At 46.0% G+C, this 18,500-nt stretch overlaps 1 protein-coding gene across 1 annotated transcript; it reads left to right on the top strand.

The window, feature by feature from the left end:
- Positions 1–348: 348 nt before the first annotated feature.
- On the top strand, positions 349–12,180 carry S100a10 (S100 calcium binding protein A10). The gene is made up of 3 exons (XM_048456620.3): positions 349–505; positions 8,442–8,594; positions 11,790–12,180. Exons 2-3 carry the CDS (start codon positions 8,463–8,465, stop codon positions 11,949–11,951), a joined length of 294 nt encoding a protein of 97 aa, XP_048312577.1. The 5' UTR covers positions 349–505; positions 8,442–8,462; the 3' UTR covers positions 11,952–12,180.
- The last annotated feature ends 6,320 nt before the right edge of the window (positions 12,181–18,500 follow it).

Here is an 18,500-nt window from a genome sequence, read left to right as displayed (position 1 = left end):
GGTTCCAGGAGAACCGCTTGGCTCTGGGTCTGGGCCAGTGTGCCCCGCCCGCAGGACGGCTGGATTCTTATTTCTACACTCACCCACTTTCTAAAACCAAACACGAGAGGAAGGGCACGGCCCTGGGTGGGGATGCCCTGAAATATTCGAGACTAAGAGCATTCCTGCTTGCAGGGACGTTTACAATAGGACTGTCCCTGGGGACGGGCGAGGTTCGTCTGTCAGCAGAGTAGAGTGGGAAGGGTGTGTGATCGGCGTGTGTGTGTGTGTGTGTGTGTGTGTGTGTGTGTGTGTGTGTGTGTGTGTGTGTGTTGGGGCGGGGTGGGGTTGGGGGCAGGAAGGGAGGAGCCGGTGGGGAGCGCGGCTGCCTGCCCTCCAGGCTCCTCCCGCTCCGGGGCGCCTCCGCCCTTTGCACCCGCCCAGCGTACAAAGACTCCAGGCCGTCAGCGAGCTCCTCTCCGCTGTGTGTCCAGCTCTTCCAACGACTGCTGTGCCTCGGGCCCAGGTGAGTCTCTCACCCCTCACCTGCTCAGGGGAACCCCTTACTTGGCTTGATCGGAACTCCAGCTCGGCTTTGGGAAGTGCTGTGCCCCGTGGGCCTGGGTGGGGCCATCCCACTTGCAGACACCCCCCAGACCCGCTGGGGCGGAGGCGACGCTTGTCTGCGGCTACCCCACCCTGGCGTTGGGGCCGCTGTTCCTTTGACCTCTTCTCTTTGGCGTACTATTCTTCACTCTCACCTTTCCTGCTTTGCAAAAGAGTTAATTAGAGTTAGCCAGACCTCAGTCCATTTGTTTCTAGCCTCTCCACAGCAGGGCTGCTTGAACCAATCTGGGCCAGGGAGGACTGGTGGCTTGGCAGCTGGAGGATTCCCTTCCTAAAGGGTCCTGCTCCGCTAGGTGATATGCCCCAGTGCAAGTTGCATGCTGGTGGGGAAGGATCTCAGGGCGAAGGCAAGGCCTCCTGTTTGTTGTCTTCATGAAGAAGTTCTGGGGTGAGAGGGAGTGAGGCGATTTTTCTCTAGCAAGTTTCTCTCTTGCTATTGAGTTAAAGAAAGGGACCCAGCAGGAGGTGGAGTGAGAGCAGGCTTGGTGAGTAATCTTCAGGCCCAAATTGATTTGATATGATGCTGCAGCTGAAGGTCAGGGCCTGAACTTGGCCACAGGATTGGCCTCTTTTCCAGACCTTCCTGGGAGGTCTCCTGAGAACTCTTGCGAGATAGGCAAGGCAAACAGAAAAGTAACAGATCGACCAAGAGCCTAGGGCCAAATCCTGAAATTCGCTAACCCACCTCCCTTCATCCTCCCACCCCCACCCCAGGGAAGTTAGATTCTGTAGGGTGGGGTTAGCACGAAGAGTTCCAGGATTCTCCTAGTGATCTGAGACCTGTGACTCAGCTGTGAGACCATGGGTGCGGCCTGGCTGGTCGATACTCTGTGGATGCTTGGACAGAACACTCCCTGAAGGAAAAGAGGAACTGTGCCATCTTCCCGGGCAGTTTCCAAGAGGAAGTGAGTCACACTCGAACTGGCCACCAACCTGAAGGAGGGATTTCTTGACTGAGCTGCCTGGGAGGGCAGTCGTTAGACTGGCAAGGCTGGGACAAGCCGGTTGATGGTTACCTGATGTTACCACCAGGTTGCTGTTCTATGGCGGCAGGCCTGTTTCACTGGGCTTTGCTTCTCCGCTTGAGAGGTTTGAGGTGGAAACAAACGCCCTCTCAGTCAGCTTGGCCTTCAGTGGGTTTCAGCACACTGCAAACGATAGTGCCGGTTGTGCAGGGATGAGTTCGTGTGACTCCCTGAGATTTCATTACCCCCACAGTCTAGTCTTCCCCCGCAGAGTCCTAGCAATGTCTCTTTAGCCTCCTTTCTACATGATTAAAGAGGATGCTCCTGGCAGCCAAAGAGGACTTGGAGCCTGCATGTCAGTTCACGGGAGGTTTTGGTCTGCTTGGCGTTATTTGGGTTCACTCAGATTTCTGTGTGATCTGTTTCCTGTCTTTCCCCGGACACAGCGTGACATGAGCCCTTGTCCTTCTATGCCTGGCCTCTGGCCAGCTTCTGAGCAGTCACCCCAGTGTGGTCAGGCGCTGAGCTGGGTGGTGCTGAGGCTGGATGCCTCCCTGATGTACACACACACACACACACACACACACACACACACACAGAGAGAGAGAGAGAGAGAGAGAGAGATTTTGAGCACTAAACTGTTATGCTATTATGCCCTTGGATACAGTCCATCCATTTAAACATAGCTAAGGGAAACAATGGGATTCTTTCAGAATTATAAAATAAAATATGTTCACAGTGCTGGGGAAAGCTGGACTAAAGTATGGGCTCTGTCTTAAGCTTCAGATTTCCTCAGGCCTGGAAGCTTAGGAATCATCCATCGAAAGCAAAAGGGAGTAGCAGGCTTAGCATGTGTGAGGCGCTAGTTCTTCAGAGGGAGGGAGGGACTTGCTTTTAAAGACAGTGTTCAGGACTTTCTACCTCTCCAGTTAAATAATCCCTACTGTCCCCATGGTCATCATTGGTTTTGGCTGAATCATGACAGCTCCTGGTGGAAAAGCGGGTGTTTTTGGTTGGGTTAGAGTAGGTTTCTTAGTTCTTTCTTCCTACTGAATTGCTTCTGGAACTTTCTTTTGCAGATCATGTCTGTAGTAAGCAAGTTTTGTTTGGTGAGAGAGCCTGAGCCAAAATTTTAAACTCACTCTTTCAAATATACTTTAAGGGTCAGATTCAAGAATGCTTTCTGGATTCAATTAAAAAAAAGAAAAAAAGAGAAAGAGTTCTTCAAACTCCCCTAAACAAAAAAACAGAAACTCTAAATGTTTTTAAACAATGAATGTTTATGTTCACTGACACCCTAATTAATTCTGGGTGGCTCCAAAAAAAAAAAAAGCATGAGATGGACAAAATACAGATGAACAATGTAAATCAGGCCTCCAGCTTCTGAGATTTATAGCCTAGACCTGGGCATAGGTCCAGGACAGACATTTGGGATTGCTCAGAAAAAGGACTCCCTCCCGCCTTCTGGGCCTCCCAGAAAGACCAAGGGAGAGAATAAGAGCATTGTTGGCTCCTAAGCTCGTAAGTGAGGTGTGCAAGGTAGGTGTTGGTGTAAGGGCTACAAAAAACAGTTGTTTTCTGCAGAGACAGTTGAGACCTGTTGCGCAGGCTAACGTGTGAAGGGCATAAGTAGACATCCGAACAAAATGGTTCAAGGGAAGGTGAGTGGGCCCTGAGGAAGGTGGGTCCATCCCGGGGAGCCAGTGAGTGGACCCTGTGAGTGGACCCGGAGGCAGGTGGGTCCATCCCGGGGAGCCAGTGAGTGGACCTAGTGAGTGGACCCGAAGGTAGACGGGTCCATCCCTGGAAGGCATGAGGCAGTGGAAGGCATGATGAATGAAAACAAGAGAAAGCACAGGCAGGAGTGAGAAGCCTGGCCATCCGACCAGACCTGCTTAGCAGGACAAGCATTCCTTGCGCCCCGCCCCCAGTCGTGTCTGGAATGTGCTCTGCACTCTGCCAGGCCGTTCATAGGTGAGCCCTGTTGAGGCCCCTTTCTCCGCCCTTCCCAGAACTCATCTGCTTTAGCTGCTGAACTCTGAGCTGCCAGACTGCCAGCTATCTATGGATAATCTCATCTGTATCGCAGCTACTTTGAGCCATCTGTTTTATAATGGTAATTAATCGTCTCTCAATTAAAACAGAGTAATATGTGGTTCTTGACCAAGGCAGCTGTAGGGCCAAGGCAGATTGGGTGGACGACAGCAGCGGATTGTGTATACCAGGTATGGGATTGGGTGTCAGGGACACGGAACAGATTCCCCTGCCTCTCAGACCGAGTCCCAAGGCCCTCCTGACAAAGTATTACCCAACCAGAAGTCGGAGACGGGCCCTGTCCGGAGTGGAGTTTGTGGGGTATTAGGTAGAGTGCCGGTGCCAGATTCGGGTTCCTGAAAAGCTTGCGCTCTAGTAGCTCACTACGGAGTTGGGGTGAGCCCGGTGGTGCCAGCCCCACCCAGAAAAGGACAGTTCATAGTTCTTGGGACTGCCCCTGCCACACCTGGATCCTTTGCCTCCCTTCAAACTTTCTCCAGGCCAATTTCCTTGTGTGTGGCGCTGGTCAGGGCCCTCTGGGATCACGGGCATCTCCTGTGAATTTCAACTCAGTTTCACGTTGTGGCCATCCCCCATCCCTGTGTTCTTACTGCAGGACTCTCGAATAAGCAGGGAGTCAGTTGGCCGCTCTGTTCACCGGTGTGGGAAATAAAATAGCTAGGGGAAACCAGGGAGGGAGGGAGGGAGGGAGGACCAAAGGGCAGATATGAAGCTTCACGGAGGAACTTTGCCACCTCATAACCAGCTGGGTAAGGAAGGAGTGGACTGACCTCAGACCCCAGCACCCGCTCCTGGCTAAGGTACCCTGACCTCACCCTCTTGAAGAGGACATTGAAGGGAGGTCAGGGCTTCCTTGGCTTACCACTTGCCTTTCTGGGGAGTACTAAGTTGACCTGCTTTTCTATTTGAGGAAACCCCTAGCCTGCCCATTGGTCTTTCTTCTCTAGGTCGGCAGTATACTTCCTGGTGTCTGGCTCCTTTCCTGGGTTGTTGAAGGGCTGAGGTGGCATCTCATGTCCTTTAGGTGACTTGCCCAGTCCAGTTCTCTTTGATTCTTGCACTTCCAAATCAATCCAGGCATGGCAGGCTCCCTGGGAGCCTTTTGCCACCACCAGAAACCCATATCCGGGAGTGGGGAGGTGGGGCACATCCGAGCAGTGTAGGAAGGGAGGAGAAAGGAGTGGCTCTTCCGGATTTCATGGCACCAGGCACCTTGGCGTGTCACCTTGTTGCTGTCCAAGTCATGCAGATGAACCATGCCAGGTCCTGACTGACAGTGCTCTCAGAAGTGGCATTTTCTATAGCTGGCTCTTGTACTTTACTGGAGACAAAGAGGTGGAAATTATAATCCCTAAACCTAACTTTTCAATGCACTAACTCAGCGCTACACCTTTGGTTTTGTGAAAGACAATACTCAGAGCCAGGCCTACTGCTACTCAGGAGGCAGAGGCAGGAGGATCTCAAGTTAAGGCCATCCTAGCCCAGTTAGTGGGACCCTGTCGCAAAATAAAAAGGGGAAAGAGAGCTAGGTCAGTGATAAGGAGATGTGCAGAGCATGAGGGAGGTTCTAGGGTTCAGTGCTTGTGTGTGTGTTGGGGTGGCTTACAGAATTTGGGGGATCTGTACTGAACAGGCATCTGTCAGCAGCAGGAATCAGACCAAAGCACATCCCAAGTTCCTGTTGCTGCTCTTCAGTGGGGGAAGTGCCAACCTCTCCCTCCATCTGAACTCAAAACTATGTGTGGACACTGAGCTCCGTTAGGAACTGGGTCCTGGAGAAACCTTTGCCCCAGAACGCAGTGACCTAGTGCTTCCTTTCCTCTCTTTAAACTCTTCACGGGGAAAGGCCCTTGCTTTCACTGCACCCCAGCTTGTGAGGAAAACACTCTGCAGAGTCCTGCTTGTAATATGAGGGCCGGCTTGTTGGGGTTTCCGTCCTGCCCGGTACCCCAACAGCCGGCAAATCCCAAAGAGAAATTACACACAGGACTCCATAAGGTTATAAACTGATTGGCTCATTAGGTCAGGCTACTTATTAGTTCTTATGACTTATCTTATCCCATTATTCTGATCTATGTTAGCACATGGCTCCATACCTTTCTCAGCTGGGCAAGTTACATGCTACCTCTTCAGTGATCTGCGCAGGAATGGAGGGAGCATCCTGTTTTCCCAGAATACTCCCAGTCTCTTTGCTCCACCCCTACTTCCTGTCTGGCTTTCCCGCCTATATTGCCTGCCTGGCCAATCAGCGTTTTATTAAAATATGATTGACAGAATACAGACAATTCTCCCGCATCATTTCCCTCTTTTTTTTTTTTAAACAAATGAAAATACCCATAGTCCATTTGTTGGGAATGTGGGCGTAGTATTTCAGGCTACTTCCTGCTGGTTGGGGGCGCTGATAATCTTATGGGGACCTAAAGAAAATTTAGAGTTATATTCATGTCCTGATTGGAGTATCCTGTGAGTCTTGATCATCTCAGGCAGCATTTTGAATCTGTTCTGGATGTAGAACTCAGACATCTGGGCCATCTATTCCTGTCGGAGATTTTTCAGGTGGCCTCCCTTGGTCAAAGGTGATTTTTCTTAACTCTGAATAAATCCAGAGCCTCTCGCTTTCTGTGGAAACAAAAGCAGAATCTCTTCTCCAAAGTAACATACCTTTTGACTTCAGTTTTGAAGCCAAGGTATTTTCAAAATTCCTATCTTGGGTTAGTTCAGCAGCATTTATAAACAAAAGTCTTTTAGCAGTTGTTGCTCCTTCCTCAGCAATCAAACAATTTAAAGAGAGCATAATAGCATACAGTATGAAGATTCTCTGTGCATTTTCCATCTTTATGTGGCTTTATTTTAACCTCTATTTCTTTTATTTTTACTTTTACTTTTTGAGACAGGATCTTTGTATATCTTTGTCCTGGAATAACACTGTAGACCAGGCTGTCTTTGAACTCACAGAGATCCTCCTGTCTCTGCCTCCCCAGTGCAGGGATTAAAGGCGTGTACTACCACACCTTGAGGTCACAGAGGTCAATCTACCTCTACCCCTTGAAGTCACAGAGGTCAATATGCCTCTGCCTCCCAGGCATTGGGATTAAAGGTGTGTACCACCACACCCAACTACTCTCTTTCTTTCCTTTTAACTTTAAGAACTTTAACTTTTAGCCTGCATATACACACTGTAAACCATTTAGAGGTTTTCTTCCTCTTTGAATCTCTCTTTACTGTATATTTTTCTTTTTCTGACCACATGAGCCATTAATTTACTAAGCAATATGGAGAGCCGTGGCTTTGACGGCTAGATCCAGCTCATTCCTTGGCTTTTCAGCCTCAAGGCTGAGGTACCAGCCAGAGCTGTGTTCACTGCCACAACTCTATGGCGTTTCAAGGTCCTTGCCAGCAAGCAAGTTGCAGCATTCTGCTCACAGACCACACTCAGTCGGACTGCCTGCCTGAAAGAGTCAGAGTTTGCTCTGGCAGGACAGCCCAGAAAACCAGCATTTTAAAAGAGCGCAGCTTTTTTCCTGCTACGGCTGAAAACCGAAAAGCATGCGTTCAGCTTTTCACCAACACTGTTTAAGTGTTTCACGGCAGGACCTCTTAATGAGCTACAAAGTTTTGCAGCTAAAGCTGAGTCAGGAAGCCTCTCTTAGATGAGAGCATTTGCTTGCCTCTAGCAAGCAGAGCAGACCTGAGAAATTGCTGCTACCAACAAAACATGCTTTACTCTATTCTTTCCCAAGCTTTCTCAGGCTTTCTGTGGATTCATTTATCCACGTCTGGGCGCCATATGTAATATGAGGGCCGGCTTGTTGGGGTTTCCGTCCTGCCCGGTACCCCAACAGCCGGCAAATCCCAAAGAGAAATTACACACAGGACTCCATAAGGTTATAAACTGATTGGCTCATTAGGTCAGGCTACTTATTAGTTCTTATGACTTATCTTATCCCATTATTCTGATCTATGTTAGCACATGGCTCCATACCTTTCTCAGCTGGGCAAGTTACATGCTACCTCTTCAGTGATCTGCGCAGGAATGGAGGGAGCATCCTGTTTTCCCAGAATACTCCCAGTCTCTTTGCTCCACCCCTACTTCCTGTCTGGCTTTCCCGCCTATATTGCCTGCCTGGCCAATCAGCGTTTTATTAAAATATGATTGACAGAATACAGACAATTCTCCCGCATCACCTGCTGAAAATGGACTCGGCTCCCAAAGGAGCCTGCATCCACTCTTACCTATTCCTCCTCTGCTGAACTGGACAATGAACTTTACAAAGCTTGTCCTCAGGCAGGAAAGCTGCATCTCCTGCCGGAGAACAAGTCCAGAGTGCTAGGAGAGTATACATTCCAGCAGACACGTCCATCTGGAAGCACACTTCTAACCTCTGGAAGCAGATTGGTCCAGGTTCCTACGTCATGCCTGGAGGGATGAAGTTTCTGTGTTAACCAGGTTGGACTTGTGGCTTGTTGGTGTTCAGCCATGTCTAAGAGTCATATTTTCAGCACCAAGGGAAATAAGGAAACATCTTTCATTTAGCGTTTTGCAGTTGAAAGGAAGATCTCTTGTCTTGATTTTTGAGAAAATTAAACTTTTGTATCTTGATTAAGAGCTCTGCAGAATAGCTGACAGCCAGGCAAATCCCACGTTCTGAGGTCTAATCCCTGAAGTATCTGTTGCCACCAGCAAAAGACCCCAAGATTGATTGAATTTTATTGGGAAAAAGACCATCTATTTTATCATTTCCAATTGCCCCTGCAGACTTTCAGTCCGTGTGGTTTCAAAGTTAATGCAGACTGTCTCACTGTGCCCTTTGACAGGTTTCAACAGACTCCTCCAAGATGCCTTCTCAGATGGAGCACGCCATGGAAACCATGATGCTTACATTCCACAGATTTGCAGGGGACAAAGACTACTTGACAAAGGAGGACCTGAGAGTGCTCATGGAAAGGGAGTTCCCTGGGTTTTTGGAAGTAAGTGTTGAAAGTCTTGGAACCAGACCTAAAAGTCAAAGTGCCCTTTCCTTGTTCTCCCATCCCTCCCCTGTAGGGCCACTACTTGGAAATGTTTCATTTGTTTACTTAGTAGACAGTGTTAGGATAGCACAGGGGCAGCAACGTGGAAAAAGACTCCGCCCCTGCCCTCAGTCTGCGGGTGGAAATATCCACACCCACTGGAACAACATGAGGAAAAAAGTCTTTCCACAGTCTGTAATGGGTCAAAGGATGCTGCTCCTCAGGGCTATTGCCCTCATGACAGACGCTCCACATTCCCGTCACCTGCCGCCTGAAACCACTTGAATCTCCTCATGTGTGGGTGAGCTACAGGTTGACCCAGAGTCTCATCTCTACAAAGCCTGGGAGAACTCTGCTGTACTCAAATCCTCTTAAATCCACAGGGACGAAAAGAGCTTTCTTCTTTTTCCAGGACTAGCCCATAAAGGGATCATGTTAATTGTTGGCTGAATCAGAGCAAAATTTCCCTCTAGAAATACTGCTTTGTATTTGAAATGAAAATGTCAAGTTAGGAGCCTAGAAGCACAGTCTAGGTTTGACCTCACTTCGGTCAGACTGAACAACCCCTGAAGACTAGGAAGCTTCAGATATGCCGCTCAAGACAGTGAGTCCACTAGGCATAATGGTCCTTCGATTTTGTAGGTCCTCAGGAGAAAGATGTTGAATTTAATGCTCACCTAAGACAAAATATCGCCTGATACAATAGCAGACTGTGGTACAATCTCCTCTCTTCCTGAAAAGAAAGGATAGTTCTTACACTGCATGTTCAATAGTGCATTCATCTCTGAGGGTAAAGGAAATGATGGTAAAGGCTGGATCGGGTCTCTTGTCATCTGCCTGATAAACAGCACATTACCTAAGGGCCTGACTCTTGCGCTAGTAAACACAGGGCTTTGCAGGAGACTGCTTTTACACATCATCAGTATCGGCTAAGTGACCCAGCCCCTCCCTCGGAACTGCAATCGCCCCAGCGCTATCTCAGTGAGCTGGAGTATTCAGTTCCTCTGTGGCGTAGGTACCATGCTGCAGTTCCGGACAAGGGCTCAGAATATCTAGCTGTGGGTTGCTTCCACTCTCTAGTCCTGGTTCCCTCCTCTCTGAAATGAGGGCGCTGAACATAATTATTTGCATACCCACTTTTAACTTGTTGAATCCTTCTAGACAAGCAGAAAATTCAGGAGCAAAATGTACTCATTGTAAGTCAGCCCATCACATCAGCAGAGGCATTCTCGATGCTAAAACATCCGTTAATCATGTGTGACATATGACACAGATCTTTTCATACTCAAGGCTTTGTGACATGAGAAACATAGAGTTTTAGATTGTTTGCAAAGGGGTGTGCTCCACACAGCGAAATAGTTTATTCCAGGCACAGACAGGGTCGTCATTCTAGACATATACTCACAGCCTTAACAGAGCATTTTGTTTCTAAAGTAGATGGCTTATGTCATCCAAATTTCACTCATTCTGACCACAGCCAGGAAGCAGGCGGTGAGGCCAGAATTAGCTACATAGAGAAGGGTTTCAGTTGATAGCTTACGGGAGGAGTTTGCAGCCCCCAGTAGACAATGTGACTCCTTTACCATAGGAGATCTCTAGTGCAGTTTATACGCATCCAGCACGCTTAAAATATTGCACGTCAGTTCCCTCACTAATTATGCAGTCATTGGAATTCATAAGCACTTTGTGCCTTTTAACAGCCTCTAATGCATTAGAGGTTATTTCCCTCTCTGAGATAGCATGGACTTATAGGAGTAACCACACTTGTACTTCTAACCAATGTGGCAGCAAAAGGGATAGCCAAACTAATGACCATTGAAACAATATGAAAGCCAATCATCTGCCTGTCTCTCCCTGTACCACACAGGGCATTAATGCTATGCACTGAGGAGTTTATGATTCTGCCATGCAAATTCATTTGTGTGTGTGTGTGTGTGTGTGTGTGTAAAGGTCAAAGTTTGACGTTAGGTATCTTTCCTCAGTATTCTCTGCCTTATTTATTTTTTACATTTGTTTGTTTATTTTGTATGCATCTCTGTCTGTACCATCGCATGCATGTGGAGGTCAGAGAAGAACTTGGGGAAGTAGGCTACAGGAGTCTAGCTAGATCATCAGCATAGCAGAAAGTCCCCTTACCCACTGAGTTATCTCACAGGCCTATCACATTTTTAGAAATAAGGTCTCTCACTGACCTGGGTCCTGGTCGATTTGGTTAGACTAGCTGGTCAGTAAGCTTCGTGAGTCTGTTTCTGCCTCCCCGCTGCTGAAATTTTGAGAGTGTGCTGCTGTGCACTGTTGTGCCAGCTTTTCATGGGGGCTACGGATTCAAACTCAGGCTCTCGTGCTGGTGCCTAACAACCAGTCGCCCTCCCAGCCACACACACTTGCTTTGCAACTTGTCCAGTGTATGACATCATTGTTATACCAATGATGAGAATAAGATGGCATGGGTGTACCAACTCAAAGAATGGTAACAGGGCCAGGAGTAGCTCACCGGCGGGGCACGTAACTAGCATATGGAGGCCCTGGTTTCAGTCCGTGAAGACTGGGAGGCATCCTAGAGAGGGCACTCGCACCCAGACTCCTCTATTCGTAGTTGATATGTGAAGACACACTAAGTTGTGTGATGTACTCTGGCTACACAGCTAATAAGACAGACAGGACGGCTCCCTTGCTGGTCTCAGCCACATGAAGGGAAGAAGAGCTCGCTGCATCTGCTCTAAAGCTAAAACCCAGCATCCTCATCAGCACCTGCTTAGGACAGATACCACAGGGACCAGAAATTTACCCTCAAATGATCTGAGGTGGTTTCTGCATGAAGAGTTCCCCTTCTAAGGATCTGACCATGATATGATGGTGTCAGGAATGAATTTTTTTTTTTAAATCTAAGTGTGAAGTAGAAAACGGCAAGTGTGGTTCTTAGGCACAATCTAAATATGTCGTTACTAAAAGTGGATTCCCAAGACAAACAAAAACACTCTGATGAGTTGCTTACAGAAGTCACTGAGGACTAGCTTGAATACCTGAGAGGTTATGCTTACATACAGGTTGTCAGCTGTTTGGATCGGGTACGATGTAGTCATCTCATCATTAACTGATACCGTTTTCCTTTGTTCGTTCCTTATTTATTTATTTGTACTTATTTATTTATAGAATCAGAAGGACCCCCTGGCTGTGGACAAAATAATGAAGGACCTGGACCAGTGCCGAGATGGCAAAGTCGGCTTCCAGAGCTTTTTGTCACTAGTTGCAGGGCTCATCATTGCGTGCAACGACTATTTTGTAGTGCACATGAAGCAGAAGGGAAGGAAGTAGGCCCCGTGACACCCTGGTACTCCCTCCTTGACGCGTTTCTCCCCGAGGAATCGGCCTCACTGCTTCTCGAGAGCCGATCAGGGCCCTTAGGAAATGTGCAGATAACATCCAACTCCAATTCGACAAGCAGAGAAAGCAAAGGGAATTCAGCGACAGAGAAGCTTGTGATTTTTATATTGTTTTCACCCTTCTGCCCTCAATAAAGACAGTCCCTTTTTTTAGTTCTGAATTGGAGGTGGTTGTTTGTTGCGTCCTCTGAAATGCTTGCTCCCTGCCTCTTTGGCTCCTGAAGAGTCAGCATAGCCTCGGGCAGCCAGCACACAACAGGGCTTTCTTCACAGAACCCGCGAAATGAGAATACACTCCATTCAGGCTTGGAGCCTTGACTTTTTTATTTGCTCTTGAAGCTATGTCTATGTGAATGAAGGATCAAAGTTCAAACTGTTACAAGAGGGCTCTTCAAGAACATTGTCTACTTCTATAATTCCTTAGCAAAGTCTTCCCCAGTTACATGAGTGCTTTTATAGCCAGCACCTTGGATGCCTGAGATATCTGAACCCATTTTCTCACTGAAAAACTGCAGCAAAATCTAGGGCCAAAATAAGCCCATCAAAAAAATGAGCCAAAGTAGGAAGGGATACAATATGACACTTTAGTGATAAAATCCCAACAGCAGTGTTCTAGTTAATTCCCAGATGTCAAGAAATATGCTAGACATGACACAGATACATTGCATGGATTTTGGATGAAACTCAAGTAACACAAATAACACAGTGTTTCCGCCAGCCTTTTGTATGCCTATTAGGAACTCCAGTACATGTATATTACACATACAACAAGCACACATATATACTTGTTGGTGGAGAGACAATATATGAATTCCATGAATTGACACATTGAACTGTTTAGTTAATTAGGTCAACAACAATGAAGACACAACACTTTTTTCGAAACAGCTCACACATTTCCAGACTGGCCTCAAATGTGTTATTTGAAGGGTTAAGTAGCTGAGAGTGACCTTGAACTCCTGATCCGCCTCTCTCTCTCTCTCTCTCTCTCTCTCTCTCTCTCTCTCTCTCTCTCTCTTTCCTAAATGCTGAGAATGTAGGCACACACCACCATGCCCAGAAAAAAAGTTACTTTTAGGATTGGACACATCAATGTCATTCCAGGGGAAACTTCCAGAGTTCAGTACAAATTCATCCATCATAAAGACGAGTAAAATTGCAGCATTTTTGTCCCTATCTTGAGGTAAATAAGGAATGAAAAATCATAGCTTTGCAACCATAGGATTGTGTCAGCAGGCTTACCAAGACATTGATTAAATGAAGGAGTGAAGATGGCCAGCTACAGAATTTAGACTGACCCCAGAAATGGCTCCCCAAATCCATGTTCTAGAGCTAGACCACCAAGGTTTCTCCTGGATCAGGAAGCTGCCTACTGAACAGACAAACCATTGTTACACCTGGCAACTCCAGGATCTTATAACCCGTGGCACAGTCCAGGGATGACAGATGCTTGTTGCCCTACCTCCATCCTGTCCCACAGCCAAGCCCCAAACAACAAAGTTCCAACTTCAAGGGAGTCAGAAATAGAGTTTGATCTTTATCAGACTGCACACCTGCGCTGGCATGCAGATCCATCCTGTCTGTCACAGTGTAAGAAAGAAAATCTAATGTAATAGTTGATCAAAGTGCCTTGAGTCCACTTAGGTCTAGCTACGGATAAAAGCTAATGTTTGCTAGTCTAGATACCCCTACCTAAACTAGAAATTTAGGGTAAAAAATTATTTTATTTTATTTACTAATTTACTTACACCACAACCCCAGTTTCCCATACCATCTCCCCTCCCAGTCCCTCCTCTGATCTCCCCTCCCCCATCCACCCCTCTCTTTCTGTCCAGAAAAGGACAGACCTCCCGAGAATGTCAATAAACCATAGCATTCAAGTTGCAGTGAGACTAGGCACCGCCTCTCTTACTGAGGCTAGACAAGGCAATCCAGTAGGAGTAAAGGGTTTGAAAAGCCAACAAAAGAGTCAGAGACAGTCCTTGCTTCCGCTGTTAGAAATCCCACAAGAAGGCCAAGCTGCACAGCTATGTGCAGAGGGTCAAACATTAGGGAATTCTGCTGTAGAGTGGGAAGAAGGATTGTAGGAGCCAGAGAAGTCAAGGACACTACAAGAAAACCCTCAGAATCAACTAACCTGGGCTCATAGTGGCTCACAGAGACTCAATCGATGACCAGAAAGCCTGGAAAGATTACAAACGTATTAATGACCACGCTTGCCTAACAGTCTGCAGGCATGACAAATTCATGACTCTAACAAGTTTCATTTTTTTTTCCAAAGTTTACTAAATTATAAAAGTTTCCATTTCCGCCCCTCCTCCCAACACCCTCCCACTTCCACTTCCCCCACTCCCTCTCCTCCTCCCTCTCCATCCCTAAGAGTAGTCAGGGTTTCCTGCCCTGTGGGAAGTTCAAGTTCCTCCCCCCTCCCTCCAGGTCCAGGAAGGTGAGTATCCAAAGAGACTGGATCCCAAAAATCCAGTATATGCAGAGGAAACAAGTCCCAGTGTCATTGTCAATGGCTTTTCAGAAAGACTCCGGGCCAGCCACATCCAGAGAATCCGGTCACATTCAGAGAATCTGGTTAGATCACATGCTCGTTCAGTTCCAGTCCAGCTGGCCTTGGTGAACTCTCATTAGATCAGTCCCCTTGTATCAGTGGGTGATGGCACCCATCGCAGTCCTGATTTCTTTTCTCATTTTCTTCATCCTTCTGCTCCTCATTTGGACCGTGGAGGGCTCAGTCCGGTGCTCCAATATGGGTCTCCGTCTCTATCGCCATCCAACGTCGGATGAAGGTTTCCTCTGCGCTTGCCTTCTTTGTTCACGTTCTCCTTCCTTCTGCCTCTCCTTTGGACCTAGGGAGCTAGGTCCAGTGTTCCGACGTGGGTCTCCGCCTCCATCTCCCTCCATCGCCAGATGAGGGTTCTATGGTGATATGTAAAATGTTCATCAGTATGGTTGTGGGCCAAGGCCGTTTCAGGCACCCTCTCCTCTGTCCAGAGAACAATCTGGAGATCTCTCCTTGGACCTGGGATCCCCTTTATACTCAAGTCTTTGTAAACCCTAAAATGACTCCCTTAGTTGAGGTATATACTTCCCTGATCCCATATCTATCCATTCTCCCTCCCTCCCATCCCAGTTCCCCGATCTTTCCCCATTCCTCCCCTACCCCCTTCTCTCTAACCCTCTCCCCTTCCAACAGCCCCCCACCCCCTCTTGCACCCAAGGTTACCTGGCACTCTTGTCTATTTCCAATCTCCAGGAGGATAGCTACATGATTTTCATCAGGTTCACCTTTTTATTTAGCTTCTCTAGGATCACGAATAATAGGCTCAAAGACCTTTAATTATGGTTAGAATCCACTTATGAGTGAATACATACCATATTCCTCTTTTTGGGTCTGGCTTACCTCACTCAGCAAAGCGTTTTCTCTTTCCATCCATTTGCATGCAAAATTCAAGATGTCATTGTTTTTTACCGCTGAGTAAAACTCTAATGTATATATGTTCCACACCTTTTTTTAACCATTCTTCTATTGAGGGGCACCTAGGTTGTTTCCAGGTTCTGGCTATTACAAATAGTGCTGCTATGAACATAGTTGAACAAATGCTTTTGTAGTATGTTAGGGCATCTCTTGGGTATATTCCCAAGAGTGGAATTGCTGGGTCCTGAGGGAGGTTGACTCCCAGTTTCCTGAGAAACCGCCACATGGATTTCCGCAGTGGCTGCACAAGTTTGCATTCCCACCAACAATGGATGAGTGTTCCCCTCATTCCACATCTTCTCCAGCATAGGCTATCATTGGTGTTTTTGAGTTTGGCTATTCTGACAGGTGTAAGATGATATCTCAAAGTTGTTTTGATTTGCATTTCCCTGATCGCTAAGGAGGTTGAGCATGACCTTAAGTGCTTTTTAGCCATTCGAAGTTCATCTGTTGTGAATTCTCTGTTCAGTTCAGTACCCCCATTTTTTAATTGGGTTAATTAGAGTTTTAGTGTCTAGTTTCTTGAGTTCTTTGTATATTTTGGAGATCAGACCTTTGTCTGTTGAGGGGTTTGTGAAGATCTTCTCCCAGTCAGAAGGTAGCCTTTTTGTCTTACTGACAGTGTCCTTTGCTTTACAGAAGCTTCTCAGTTTCAGTAGGTCCCATTTATTTATTGTTTCTCTTATTGTCTGCGCTCCTGGGGTTCTGCTTAGGAAGTGGTCTCCTGTGCCTATGTCTTGTAGACTACTTCCTTCTTTCTCTTCTATCAGGTTCAAAGTGGACGGATTAATGTTGATGTCTTTAATCCATTTGGACCTGAGTTTTGTGCATGGTGATAGATATGGATCTATTTTCATTCTTCTACAGGTTGACATCCAGTTATGCCAGCACCATTTGTTAAAGATGCTATCCTTCTTCCATTGTATAGCTTTAGCTCCCTTGTCAAAAATCAGGTGTTCATACGTTTCTGGGTTAATACCCGGGTCTTCTATTCGATTCCATAGGTCGACTTCTCTGTTGTTATGCCATTACCAAGCTGTTTTCAATACTGTTGCTCTGTAATAGAGTTTGAAGTCAGGGATGGTAATGCCTCCAGAAGTTCCTTTATTGTATAAGATTGTTTTGGCTATCCTGGGTTTTTTGTTTTTCCATATAAACTTGATTATTGTTCTCTCAAGTTCTGTGAAGAAGTTTAATGGGATTTTGATGGGAATTGCATTGAATCTATAGATTGCTTTTGGTAGAATTGCCATTTTTACTATGTTGATTCTCCCAATCCAAGAGCAGGGGAGGTCTTTCCATTTTCTGGTATCCTCCTCAATTTCTTTCTTCAAGGACTTAAAGTTCTTATCAAATAGGTCTTTCACTTCCTTGGTTAGAGTTACCCCAAGATACTTTATGCTATTTGTGGCTATCATGAAAGGTGATGTTTCTCTGATTTCCCTCTCTGCTTCTTTATCCTTTGTGTATAGGAGGGCAACCGATTTTTTGGAGTTGATCTTGTATCCTGCCACATTCCTAAAGGTGTTTATCAACTGTAGGAGTTCTTTGGTAGAGTTTTTGGGGTCGCTTATGTACACTATCATATCGTCTGCAAATAACGAAAGTTTAACTTCATCCTTTCCAATTCGTATCCCCTTTATCCCCTTATGTTGTCTTATTGCTATTGCTAGAACTTCAAGCACTATATTGAAGAGGTATGGTGAGAGTGGACAGCCTTGTCGTGTTCCTGATTTTAGTGGAAAGGCTTTGAGTTTCTCTCCATTCAATTTGATGTTAGCTGTCGGCTTGCTGTATATTGCTTTTATTATATTTAGGTATGATCCTTGTATCCCCAGTCTCTCCAACACCTTTATCATAAATGGGTGTTGAATTTTGTCAAATGCTTTTTCAGCATCCAATGAAATGATCATATGGTTTTTTTCTTTCAGTTTATTTATATGATGGATTACATTGATAGATTTGCGTATGTTGAACCAGCCCTGCATCTCTGGGATGAAGCCCACTTGATCATAATGGATAATTTTTCTAATGTGTTCTTGGATTCGGTTTGCCAGTATTTTATTGAGAATTTTCGCATCGATGTTCATGAGTGAGATTGGCCTGTAATTCTCTTTCTTGGTTGTATCTTTGTGTGGTTTTGGTATCAGGGTAACTGTAGCCTCATAAAAAGAGTTTGGCAATGATTCTTCTGTTTCTATATTGTGAAATACATTAAGGAGTATAGGTATTAGCTCTTCCTGGAAGTTCTGGTAGAATTCTGCATTGAAACCATCTGGTCCTCGGCTTTTTTTGGTAGGGAGATTTTTAATAACAGCTTCTAATTCTTCACGACTGACAGGTCTGTTTAGATTGTTCACCTGGTCTTGGTTCAACTTTGGTATATGGTACTTATCTAAAAAAATGTCCATTTCTTGTACATTTTCCAACTTTGTGGCATATAAATTTTCGTAGTAAGATCTAATGATTCTCTGAATTTCCTCTGTGTCTGTGGTTATGTCCTCCTTTTCATTTCTGATCTTATTAATTTGCATGTTCTCTCTCTGTCGTTTGATTAATTAAGATAGGGGTTTGTTGATCTTGTTGATTTTCTCCAAGAACCAGCTTTTTGATTCATTGATTCTTTGGATTGTTTTCTGTGTTTCTATTTTGTTGATTTCAGCCCTCAGTTTGATTATTTCCAGTCTTCTACTCCTCCTGGGTGAATCAGCTTCTTTTTTTTCTAGAGCTTTCAAGTGTGCTGTTAAGTCTCCAATGTGTGCTTTCTCCGTTTTCTTTAATTGGGCACTTAGTGCTATGAACCTTCCTCTTAGCACTGCTTTCATAGTGTCCCATAGGTTTGAATATGTTGTGTCTTTATTTTCATTAAATTCAAGGAAGACTTTAATTTCTTTCTTTATTTCTTCCTTGACCCAGGGGTGATTCAGTAGTTGACTGTTCAACTTCCATGAATTTGTTGGCTTCCTGGGGGTAGCACTGTTGTTGAATACTAAC

This window comes from Myodes glareolus, chromosome 17, assembly GCF_982192425.1.
Source record: "Myodes glareolus chromosome 17, mMyoGla1.1, whole genome shotgun sequence".
Taxonomy (NCBI): Eukaryota; Metazoa; Chordata; class Mammalia; order Rodentia; family Cricetidae; genus Myodes; species Myodes glareolus.
Note: the sequence above shows the minus strand (reverse complement) of the source record. Positions and strands in the feature narration are given on the sequence as shown.